Source organism: Erpetoichthys calabaricus, chromosome 7, assembly GCF_900747795.2.
Source record: "Erpetoichthys calabaricus chromosome 7, fErpCal1.3, whole genome shotgun sequence".
Taxonomy (NCBI): Eukaryota; Metazoa; Chordata; class Cladistia; order Polypteriformes; family Polypteridae; genus Erpetoichthys; species Erpetoichthys calabaricus.
In genome coordinates this window covers 39,004,713-39,018,090 of record NC_041400.2, presented here as the reverse complement: position 1 = coordinate 39,018,090, position 13,378 = coordinate 39,004,713, and the positions used below count along the sequence as shown (strand labels likewise).

The 13,378-nt window shown below is 38.4% G+C and overlaps 1 protein-coding gene across 1 annotated transcript in view; it reads left to right on the top strand.

Annotated features, from left to right (window-relative positions):
* The window catches only part of fer (fer (fps/fes related) tyrosine kinase), a 396,648-nt gene that overhangs the window by 353,482 nt on the left and 29,788 nt on the right, over positions 1–13,378 (top strand). The window contains exon 17 of the mRNA XM_028804820.2: positions 1,525–1,679. Coding sequence (XP_028660653.1) covers positions 1,525–1,679 — 155 coding nt within the window. The remainder of the gene's footprint in view (positions 1–1,524; positions 1,680–13,378) is intronic.

Genomic DNA, 13,378 nt, shown 5'->3' with positions numbered 1-13,378 from the left:
TCTTGCTGGGGTTTCAGAGAAAGAGCAAAAGATATTGAAAGAAAAGACTTAATGGTGAGAGAGAATAAAAAGCTAAAGTCACTGTTATCCATTCAGGAGCTCTGTAGCACAAAGAAACTGAAGCTTAATAATTTATTTGCTCATTGTAATGAGTGCTGCAACAGTTGAGACAGACAGACGCACACAAATAGTCCACCGCAGCTACTGGGCTCCACATGTTTGAGAAGTGCCTCGGTCTGCTATGATATCTTTCCGTAATTTTAACTATTGCAGCACCATACGACTTAACAACAGCAAATAGTAGTTTAGATAAGCATTGTGGTCTATGGATATACAACGTGTTAAAACGCTGCGGCTGTTTTGTCATGGTGTGTTTGCATTTCCAATTAGACATTAATGTTAAATTTCTTTAGGTATTCGTTTAGCTGTGCATTTAGAAGGTGAATTTTCTGCAGCCTCCTCGATGCACCTACTAGTGTTGTTATGTAGATTTGTTGAGTATTGAAATCTGTACCTCCTATGACTCTTCATTATCACTTCTCGTAATGGCAGTCCTTTTGATGGTGTATGACACACTGTTTACTTCAAAGACAAATTTTGCCATTCATATTTTCATGAATATAGCTGCCAGTTCTTTTGAGCTTACATCTATTCCTACACTATCATCGTAATACTGATCAATAGAGAGCACACACAGCACCTGAAACAACATTTCATTCACATTTACCAACTCTCCATTAATGTTGTCAAATGCAAATGTATAATCTTATACTACAGAAAGTTTTTTTTCCCTTGCATCAGGTTATGTTTATTTTTAACATGTGTTCTCTGCTTATGCAACACTCATTTACAGTATATGTCTGATTGCCTAAAAGGTTTTTTTAGGAAACTTTTTGACTGTAGATTGTGCATCATAAACAGAAGCTTGTGGTCTGTTGGACCAACTTAACGAGAGCAGCTATAAGTTTTGCACTTCAAAATCACCACCCTGCTTTGAGTTCCAATTTCTGAAGCATTGGATTGCTTTAGATATGTGTCACTTCATGAGCCGTCTAATTGTTCCCACCCAGTTTAAAGCAAAGTTCACTCAAGGTTGTCTCCAGACGTGTGTGTGTGTGTGTGTATATATATATATATATATATATATATATATATATATGTATATATATATATATATATACACACTGTGTGTGTATATATATATATATGTATATATATATATATATGCCTGGCTTCAGAGAGACTACATTGTGGTTAATCATTTGTACAGTTCAGCCATTAATCTTTGTAGCACTGTCTGTGTAATTGGTTGAAGTGGTCCTTTGTTATCTGTTGCCTCCTTATTTTGAAGAGATAGTTTGATTGAGCTCTTGGTTACTAAATAGGTTGCATGCTCGAAGCTATGCTGAAACTTGGACTGCAAGCTTTAAAAACATTAAAACCTAATGTAAAGTTAATGTAATAATCAAATAAGTTCTCCCTACGTAGTCTAAATTATATTGTGAACATTTGTTTCTCATCCAGGGATCTTGCTGCTAGGAACTGCCTTGTAGGAGAAAACAACTTGCTGAAGATCAGTGACTTTGGAATGTCTAGACAAGAAGATGATGGCATATATTCTTCATCTGGATTAAAGCAGATTCCTATCAAATGGACCGCACCAGAAGCCCTTAATTACGGTAAGATGTAACTGATTTGTAAATAATCAATAACCTGCCATATTAAATTGTACAGATTATAAATTAGAGATTTCATGATGTTGTTATGTGTTATGCATTCACTTTTTGTAATTCTCTTTACATACAGTGGTTTCAGAAAGTATTCAGACCCCTTTACTACCCACTTTATTGTGTTGTAGACTTAATATTAAATGGATAAATTGCCATTTTTGCGTATCAATCAACACTCAATAACCAAAATTGAAAAAGTGCAAACATATCAGAAAGTTTTGCATATTTATGAAAAATCAAAAACAGACATCTGTCATTTATATGTCAAATCATCACACTTTTGGACCTCATCATCACAGATTTTAACAAAACTTGGCTTGCTGATTTGGTCATATGAGTAACTCATAGAACTGAAATTGCATGTGTCTTGGATCAATATTAAGGAAGATTTAAGATAAAGTTTTAACTTTTCTTTGTGCGGGGATTATGACATTGACTGGCTATATCTCCCTAAATATAAGTTGTTCATTAATGGTTCTCATTCCGTTTTAAAGCTCTTTTCCAGCTCTGTATTTTGTGTAAATACTATGCTATCCCCAAAATGAAAAATAACCATGTTTTGAGTGATTATAATATTAAAAATTGAATAGTGAAAAAAACTATACTGTATTTTAAAATTGGTCCTTTTTTTTTTTTTTACAAAAGCTAGCTAGGCTATAATGTCGTGAACATCTCCAGAAAATTTGGTCTTTGGTTTTTGAGTCGTTGCTGAGATATCATGATATCATTACTTATATGAATTGTGTATCACAACCACAATTCCTTACAATGCTGTTGAATAGCAGTTAGTGATCAGTGAATGGTACAGCGTTATTAGGGTTCATGAAAACTAAGAGTGAAGCCAGAACTAGCAGTGAAAATATAATTTTAATTCAAATAAAAATTACACATGGAATTTGACATGGAATTACCTATTTATAGAAGTATTGTGACTTTTTGCTGTGACATGTTCAATTGTGGTCAGGGGCATCGTGTTTGCTTTAATTATTTTTGAAATATGTCTAGAACTGGAGTGGAGTCCACCTGTAGCACACTGAATTAATTGAACATCATTTAGAAGGCCCCACATTTCACACTGTATGTTGAAGTCCAAGGAACTCTCTGTAGACCTGTGCAATAGAAATTGTGGTGAGGCATAGATCAGAGAAAGTGTACACTACCATTTCTAAATCTTTGAGTGTTCCCATAAGCACAATGGCCTCAATAATTGTGAAGTGAAAGAAGATTGGAACCACCACCACAATTTCTAGAGTTGGCCTTATGGCCAAACTAAGTAGCCAGGAAAGAAGAGCCTTGGTCGGGTAACTAACCAAGATCCCAGTGGTTACTCTAACATAGATTCAGAAGTCCTGTGCTGAGATGGGAGAACCTGTCGTAAGGAGAAACATCTCAGCAGCACTCTATCAGTCAGGCGCATATGACCACCTGTTTGGAGTTTACCATATGGTATTTAAAGGACACTGAGAGCATGAGGAAAAAGATTCTCTAGTTTGGTGAGACAAAAATTGAACTCTTTGAGCAGAACTCCAACGCTATGTGTGGTGTACACCACGCACTGCTCATCACCTGCCTGATATCATCCGTATGATGAAACATGGTGGTGGCAGCATCATGATAGGTGGGTGCTTCTCAGTGGTAGTAAAAGGAAATTGAGAATTGAGAGAAGGATAAATGCAGCCAAATACAGAGAGGTCATTGAAGAAAACCTGCTTCAGAGTGCACACAACCTCAGACTGGGGCGATGGTTCACCTTTCAGCACAACAGTGACCCAAAGCATACAGCAAAGACCATGCTGGGGTGGTGTCAGGACAATTCTCTGATTGACCTTGAGTGGTTGAACCAAAGCCTGGACATAAACCCCATAGAACATCTGAGAAGAGACCTGATGATGGCAGTTTACAAACACTTTCCATTTAATTTAACAGAACTTAAGAGGATGTGCTGGGAAGAATGAGATAAACTGCCCAAGTCCAGGTGTGCAAACTTGAGATTTACCCACAGAGATTCAAAGCTATAAATGCTACCAAAGGGGCTTCTAAAAAATACAGAATCAAGGGTCTGAATACTTTTATTAAATTATTTTTTTATTTTTATTAAATTTGCTAAAATTTCTGAACACCTGTTTTCACTTTGTCATTATGGGTTATTGAGTGTAGATTGATAGGAAAAAATGGCAAATTTATCCATTTAGAAATTAACACAAAGAAAATGCAGAGAGTGAAGGAGGGTCTAAATACTTTCTGAATCCACTGTATGCCTGTTTAGCATCTTACTGTATGTCTCTATATTGCAATCCATTATACAAAACAAGCTTACTTTGAGATTATTCTGTGTGGATACAATCACTGAAAATTTCTGGAAATCCCCTTTCTTACATCTAATCTTATTTCAGCTGCTGTTCAGTGGCTCGTTGATCAGTGGTCTGCAATGCATTTCTAGTCTTAATCCCTAATTCTTCCCTTCTCTGTTTCGCCTCTCTGCTTTGTGCTCGCTGTCTTCTCAAGCACCAATAGCCTTTAATCCTTAAAGGACCTCTTTTATGTGGTAGTTTTGGGTGAGATGAGTGGGGGTTGTTGCTGCTTGATTTCAATGCTGATGTCTAACTTTCATACTTTGTCGTGGCTGTGTTTTGTTTTCTCTTTATGAAGCTCCAATAAAAAATTGATCACAAAAGAAACAAGCATCTTTGATCAATGGTAATTATAACATCTTTTGTAATGTTGAACTGTGCCACGTCATTTTAATTCTTTTTGTCACAGCTTCACTGGACTTTAAGCTGTCTCTTACAGAGCTGTAAAATGTTTTTGAATTGTCTGTAAAGGATAGCAGTTTTTATCAACATAGAAGCGAGGCTCACTATATCCACTGAAAACCATTCATTTAGACTTCATCTCTCTGCACCATATTACTAAATCCCACTCTTGATTTCAGCAGAAAGTGCTAACAGGTTTTTTTAAAACTTAACCAACACATGCGTGTAGTACATCAAATGTGAAGTACACCAGTTTGTTTTCAGAAACCTATGTGAATTGCTTAAAAGAAAAGAATCCCTGTAACTCCTTGATTATGTAGATTTTTTTTCCTTCAGACCAGGTAGGCTCAGCTATGGTGTCAGGCTTCTCCTTCTGGGAATTTTGTTCAACCATACTACGTGTTGAAAATGTTAGCATTAATATGTTAGTATTGTGTTAGCCTTACCTAGAGCAGTCTTTGACATTTGGATGTGCTTTTCTTTTCTCTATGTTTCCTGATTTATAAAATATTCATCTCTCTTTTTTTTTACTTCTTTGAGTCATGTTGCCTACCAGTTGCCTCTTTTGTTGATTGCTGCCCTGTTTACGAGGGCATGAACCCTAAAGCTCTCTTATAAACTTACAGTTGTCACCAGTTCTGCTCTATAGAAGTTGGAACACCTGTGCAAATCGCAAGGTTTAATTTGCTTTAACTGCTGCAGAACAACTGGAGGTTGTAACCTATTAAGTGTCTCTGAAGAAGGCCCAATTGTAATTTTCTGAAGTTTTTGCTAACCTAAACTTTAACTTTAAACCTCTGGCAAGTTTACTGCTTACTTTTTCATCATTTTAGGTCATTCATTGCATTTCACCTGATTAAATTTGAAGAAAAACTGGAAATACTGAGGTGCTCTGTAACTTTTAACTGATAGTGAATGCAAGTTAATAGTCTACTTGAGGCCTGTCCACATCTGAACATTTGTCAGCAGCTCAGATCAATTTACTTCATCAGCAGATTTTCACAGACTGCTTTTAAATCTCACCCTAATGGCCATTAAAGGATGTGCTCTGAGTTTTTTCAGACACAAGTACTTTTTGAGTTCTTGAACTCATCCATCTAATTACCATGTGGTGGCCTTATATTGAATCTTTATGAAATAAATATTGATTAGATTGATTGATCCCGTAATTTGTTCAGATAGACCAAAAACATTAAAACAATGTTCAGCTGTAATATTAAATTTGACCTTCCTTTAGACCTACTAGATATTCATGCAGAGTTTGTTTTTGCTAACCTCATCATTTATTTAAAAGTTGAAAAGCAATGTTAGGCGTGTGAAAACTGTACAATGAGCATAATCTAAGGTCACAGGAAGGTTGTGACAGTCATTCAGTTAAATGAAGTGTGTCAAGACAATGCTACTTAGAGTGCAGCAGATTATTTTATTATATTGTTTTGACAGTTGGCCTTCAAGTCCATGCCCTGCTTTACTGTTAGCAGTGAGGTGCAGGATAGCGACAAAATAAAAGAAGAAGCTACGTGAACTCTCTTTAAAGGGCTACCACCACCATAGCTCCAATGCATTTTTTTTGGTCATCAGTAACTGGATTTGGAGGAAGAGAGAGAGAGGTTAGGAGCAGGCGCTGAGACCCAAGGACCCATTAGGACCCAAGTGCAGCCTTGCAATGGGTGACACCTCAGCACCACACTAGTTCAGATGGAAATGGAACCAGTGTGAGGTATTTTATGGTGGCTAGAGTGCAAATTCTGCCACCAACACCCAAGTTTTTCCCTGCAGGTTGAAGGGCCTACATGCAGGTTTAGATGCAGAATAACGTCATACCCAGGAGGGAGCAATTACAGGTTAAGGGCCTTGCTCAAGGGCCCAATGGAGTAGAGTCACTTTTGACATTTTACGGGATTCAAACCAGCAACCTTCCAATTGCCAGCACAGATCCCTAGCCTCAGAGCCACCACTCTGTCCATATTCATTGTTTGGTGTTTGCAAAATGATGTCTTTCATACCTCCATTGGGTTACAGTAGGATGGCAACGATATTTTATGCCACAGAGTCTCACGACTGAAAACTACAACAAAATGCATCGTACATATATAGATGTTGATCGCAATGGCATGGAATCTGTTTCTGTAAGTACTAACAAAAAGTTATGCATTCTCTCAAAAAAGTTATGCGTTCTCTGTTTTTCTTAAATGCTCTTTTTTAACATCAGAGGGTGCAGTCAGCATCATATATGCATTAACAACCCCTGGCCATAGATTGAGAGTATTGTAACTAAGTGCGGAGTAACTTAATTAATGATGGAGTCAGACAAAGTAGATATTGATGATGCTGTTTAGTAGCATTTTGGATATCCTATTTAAAGAGAAAACGGCGAGAAAATAATTGATAAGATGAAGACCATTTACAAGCACTGCAAAAGAGTTTTGACATACAGTGTATCCGGAAAGTATTCACAGCGCATCACTTTTTCCACATTTTGTTATGTTACAGCCTTATTCCAAAATGGATTAAATTCATTTTTTCCTCCGAATTCTACACACAACACCCCATAATGACAACTTGAAAAAAGTTTACTTGAGGTTTTTGCAAATGTATTAAAAATAAAAAAACTGAGAAATCACATGTACATAAGTATTCACAGCCTTTGCACAATACTTTGTCGATGCACCTTTGGCAGCAATTACAGCCTCAAGTCTTTTTGAATATGATGCCACAAGCTTGGCACACCTATCCTTGGCCAGTTTGGCCCATTCCTCTTTGCAGCACCTCTCAAGCTCCATCAGGTTGGATGGGAAGCGTTGGTGCACAGCCATTTTAAGATATCTCCAGAGATGTTCAATCAGATTCAAGTCTGGGCTCTCAAGGACATTCACAGAGTTGTCCTGAAGCCATCTCCTTTGATATCTTGGCTGTGTGCTTAGGGTCGTTGTCCTGCTGAAAGATGAACCGTCGCCCCAGTCTGAGGTCAAGAGCGCTCTGGAGCAGTTTTTCATCCAAGATGTCTCTGTACATTACTGCAGTCATCTTTCCCTTTATCCTGACTAGTCTTCCAGTCCCTGCCGCTGAAAAACATCCCCACAGCATGATGCTACCACCACCATGCTTCACTGTAGAGATGGTATTGGCCTGGTGATGAGCAGTGCCTGATTTCCTACGACGCCTGGCATTTACACCAAAGAGTCCAATCTTTGTCTCATCAGACCAGAGAATTTTCTTTCTCATAGTCTGAGAGTCCTTCAGGTGCCTTTTGGCAAACTCCAGGCGGGCTGCCATGTGCCTTTTACTAAGGAGTGGCTTCTGTCTGGCCACTCTACCATACAGGCCTGATTGGTGGATTGCTGCAGAGATGGTTGTCCTTCTGGAAGGTTCTCCTCTCTCCACAGAGGACCTCTGGAGCTCTGACAGAGTGACCATCGGGTTCTTGGTCACTTCCCTGACTAAGGCCCTTCTCCCCCGACCGCTCAGTTTAGATGGCCGGCCAGCTCTAGGAAGAGTCCTGGTGGTTTCCAACTTCTTTCACTTACGTATGATGGAGGCCACTGTGCTCATTGGGACCTTCAAAGCAGCAGAAATTTTTCTGTAACCTTCCCCAGATTTGTGCCTCGAGACAATCCTGTCTCGGAGGTCTACAGACAATTCCTTTGACTTCATGCTTGGTTTGTGCTCTGACATGAACTGTCAGCTGTGGGACCTTATATAGACAGGTGTGTGCCTTTCCAAATCCTGTCCAATCAACTGAATTTACCACAGGTGGACTCCAATTAAGCTGCAGAAACATCTCAAGGATGATCAGGGGAAACAGGATGCACCTGAGCTCAATTTTGAGCTTCATGGCAAAGGCTGTGAATACTTATGTACATGTGCTTTCTCAATTTTTTTATTTTTAATAAATTTGCAAAAATCTCAAGTAAACTTTTTTCACGTTGTCATTATAATAATAATAATAATTCATTACATTTATATAGTGCTTTTCTCAGTACTCAAAGCACTATCCACACAGGGAGGAACCGGGAAGCGAACCCATAATTATGGGGTGTTGTGTGTAAAATTCTGAGGAAAAAAATTAATTTAATCCATTTTGGAATAAGGCTGTAACATAACAAAATGTGGAAAAAGTGATGCGCTGTGAATACTTTCTGGATGCACTGTATGTTACAGCAAACACTACGAACATGCTGAACCATGTACAGTCCCATCACAGTGTCAAACACCAAAATTATCTGCTGCAAAGAAGCAGTTGGATAAAGGCCAAATGTCTCTGACAAATTTATTTGCAGCACAGCTTCCACGGTCGAGTGCAAAGGCCAAAGAAATAACAAAGTGTATTGGTGTTTTCATTGCAAAGAATATGAGTCTTTGAGAACGAGGGGTTTCAGCTGCTTGTGACCATACTAGAGCTGAAGTACAACATTCCCTCATGCCCAGATTTTAGTGGCATTTTATTGCCGGCTCTGTACAACGAGGCTAAGATGAGTGCGAAGGAATCCCTGAAAGACACAGAGAGCATTGCAATAACTACAGACAGTTGGACCAACAGTGCAAACCAAAGCTATATCATGATCACCAGTTTTACCAGTTATCACCAGCAACTGGGAAATTGCAAGTTTTGAGCTTCAGACTTAGCCTGTTTTTGAAACCCACTCTGGATGAAGTATTATTGAGATGCTGAAATCAGATGTTTTGGAGTGGGAGCTTAAAAGAGATAATCTTAACGTCATTATCTAGTGCTTTACACATACTCTGAATTTGGCTATCCAGGCAGGCTTGGGTATACCATGTGTTAATCATCTGCTTGGTTGATTGAGACAGGTTGTTGCTTTTTTTCTACCAGAGCCCCACAGCTATAACTGTATTCACCTCCGAACAGCAATTACTGGGCCTCCCATCACATACACTGATAGCTGACATTCTAACACGATGGAATAGTACACAGGAAATGCTTGATTGTTATCTTGAGCAGCAAGCAGCAATAGCAGCAGCCTTCATTAGTACAGAGATACGTCAAAATGCACGTGAAATCAACACTGGGTGGCACTGTCATTAGCAGCTCCAAGGACATTGTACAATTGCTTAAACCCATGAAGTCAGCCACCCCAGTGCTGTGTCATGAACATATCCCCACTGTGCTCCTCATTGTGCAGCAAAAGCACATGATTGAGCAAAGCATGGCCCTGACGAGAAAGACTCAACTGCTATGGCCAGCATAAAGAGTGCAATTCTGAAAGACCTCACTGGCAGATATAGTGCACCCCAATGGATGCAAGATTTAGAACTCTGCCACATCTGGAGTACAGCCAGTGAGGTGCTGTTTTCAACAGGGTGAAGGAAAAAACAAAGCAGTTACAGTACAGCCAGGTATTTATTTACTCTTCACTTGTGTGTCTGTGCTCAGCAGTACAAAGTACATTTTGTAAAGTGCTAATAGTGCTACTCACAGTAACATCTGAGATAGAAAGCAGACTAGGGACAGTTCAAATACTGACACGTAATGGAACTGACACTAGCCACATATTAAATGTTGGACATATCATGACTTATAACCTGACCAAATTGTTCCACTCTAGTAAGAGTTTACCTATAGATACTAAAATTTGAATTGCAACTAATCATTTTTATATTAAAAAGAAACGTGTAAACTCTGATACCTGTAGATCCAGAAAACAGAGAGAACAGGAGATAGAGGAGCAGAGCAACATGGCGCTGAGCTGGAACAACAACCTTCCAAAAAGTTGTCTCTGGAAGATCTGCTTGGAGATTATTTCAATGAATTAGTGAAACTGCAAATGAGTGGGACAAAGGACGAAATTGACATGTACAGAAAAGAGTCCTCTATTGCACTCACATGCTGTCCATTTAAATGGTGGAGAGAAAATTTTCCAAAGTACCCACTGCTCTCCCCACTGATCAACTCCAGCAACCTTTTTTCCAAGTAAACATGTTTTTTCCATTTTTTTGTCTGCAAGAGATATTGTGAATGCTCAAAAGTCACAGTTGCTACCAGAAAATGAGGATATGTCTGTGTTCTTTAAAAAAAGAACTTGATTATTTAATGGACTAAGAAAAAGGATATTAAGCTCTGCTCTTATTGTTTATATCCAAACCAGTTATTAGATTTGCACAATTAAAAAAGTGCATTGTGCTATTTTATATATTGTGCAGATTTTCAATTTCACCATATTGCTTAAGTAGTGGCATGGAAAATGCATTGTTGATTCTGAAATGCATGGAAGAGCAGTTGTCTCAGAAACAATAATAAGCAAAAACTTTTCAATCTTAGGCTTTCTTCATTCAGATTTTGTTTAAAAATCATGAGATATCAAATTGTGATTCCAGTATCAAGAATCAAACCGAATTGTGAACAGAGTTTCAGTCCGATTTGTTGACTGCCGTGGTCCTGATCTGTGGTTTATATTACTGTCAATAGCCGAGTTTCCATTGTAGTTATGCGCAAAATAGAAGCAACCCTTCTGAAAAGTCGACAAAACACAAATACTAATTGTCTGTGTTTCCAATTAAGTGATTTTACGGGAATAAAGTTGGTTTTAGAACCTGAACCATATGATGGGTATTGGTCCTGTTATTTTAATTGCATCTACAATCACCGCATTCATTTTGTATCGAAGGCAAGAAGAGCAAATGAATACCATAAAGGGAAATCAATCTCCCATACTTGACAGAGGCGCGTATTAGGGATGTCTTTGAAATCGTCCGCACTGAGTTTACTGAGAAGCTGTGGGTGCAAAATTTTAGGATGAACAGCTCAACATTCATGGAATTATGCAGCACAGTAGGCCCTCTTGTGTCCCCTGCTGTAGCATACTGTACATGAGGGAGCCAGTCCCAACCAGAAGCATACGGCCATTATACTTTACAAACTGGGTACCTGTGCAGAGCACAGGGTTGCTGCCCAGACTTTTATTGTGAGCAAAACCACCATTCACAGATGTGTATATCGGGTGTGTCAGGCCATATGCTCCAAAATAATGAGGCAATACATCAGTTTACCTGATGTGGAAGAGGCAGGACAGATTTTGCAGCACAATTACGAGGCACACAAAATACCTCAGGTGTATGGTGCAATCGACGTCTCCCATATCCCTATTCATGCATCAGGTGACGGGTATCGGGATTATCTTAACAGGAAGGGCTGGACATCTATTGTTCTGCAGGCGGTCGTTGACAACAGATTAATGATCAGGGACATTTGCAGCAGTCTGCTGACACCGACTGCTGGCACAGTGGATTAGAGCAAGTTTAGTTTACAATTTGTGTTGTTCGGGCACCACCTACTGACTCTGGGAAACCGCTGGGTTTGACGCTGCGGCGCAGTGCGCATGCACTTCGGTGCGTCCGCTGTGCATAAATTAAACTGTCGTTTAGTAATATAGATGTAGGCAATATGGGGGCATCCATCTCACTTGTCCTTAACTTATATCAAATTAGTGAGGGTTATGTTGGGGGTTTAGAGCTGCATTGCGTTGCCGACCACCAGTTCTGTGTAGCCTAACTAACTGTGTTCTGTCAGTCAAGTAGTAAGTAACAAAGACAATATGGGGGCATCCAGCTCTCTTGATCTCAGTTTGTATCCTAATAGAAAGCACTGCAAAATGTACCAGAGGTTCTTTAAGGTCCAAAGGTTCTAAACACATAAATTTAGCATTCTTTTTACCTTCAGTTCCCACCCAGTCGCATATGCTTGGTGAGGTCCTTCAGACATTTTCTGCTTTAGATTAGTGCGCTTAAAAAAGCAGAACAACTAAGAAAATGAGTATAAACTTCAAAAACTGAGATATAGGCTGAAAAGATTAAAAAGTGCTCTGTCTACCTGAATTTACTTCTTATTTACCCAAAATGACTTCTTTAGATTTATTCTGGTTCACGTGGATTGACTTGAGGTAAGAACTGCAAATGCAAAGTCTTCTTGTTCACATAGGAAAACCTGACATGGTACTACCATAATGTTGTTAGCCCAAAGCACAATTAAAATGAGCTTTACATTATCTGCAAAGTTGAGTCTTAGGGTAAATATGCCAAAATAGCATTAATGCAGTTTTATATAGTTAGCTCATTCTTACAGCTGTAGGCAATGTCATCTTAACACCTATAAACTCTTTTAGAAAGGTGTCACGTACATTTTTATCAGCTTACTATAAAATCATCAAAATTTTTCAGTGGTATCCTAAGGTATGATTTGCAAATAAAATGTGCTTTTCTTCTTTCTCTTTGTGTCTGTTCTACCTCAAGCATCAAATTAATTCATACATATACAATAATAAAAGCTTGTAAGTATATGTAATTTTGACAGAGTTGACAACCTATGATGTCGGAACAATGATTAAAGCTGGATGTATTTTCAGCTGGCAAAAATACAATTTAATTCCCTAAGGTTTGCTTTGCCGTTTAGAAGGAGTAAAGTTCTTGTATTCAAATTCAGAAATAACCTGAAGCAAAGAGTCATTTGATTTAGGAATATGCTGTTCTCAAAAAGAGCATCAAATCAGAAATAACTTGAAGCAAAGAGTCATTCGATTTAAGAATAGTCTGTTCTCAAAAAGAACAAAATAGAAATGTGGTCTTAATATAGTTGTCTCCAGAGAATAACCACAATAAACACTCAACAAAAGTATATTGTTTGAATTACATTATAAAAATAACATGTTGTGCTGGTAAATATTTTATTTTTTTATCTAAAATCATCAAAGCCTCCCTTCAATGAGATCACATACACCAGCTTTTAAAAGCATAATGGAAATTAGACAGTACCGCAAAATCAAGATTTGAGAAATGCAGTTTTTCAAGCAACGTACATTTAATTTAAAGAAAAAGCAACACATCAACCAGCAATTGATTGGCAACAAACCTCCTGGAGGGGACAACAACTCCAAGTTAATT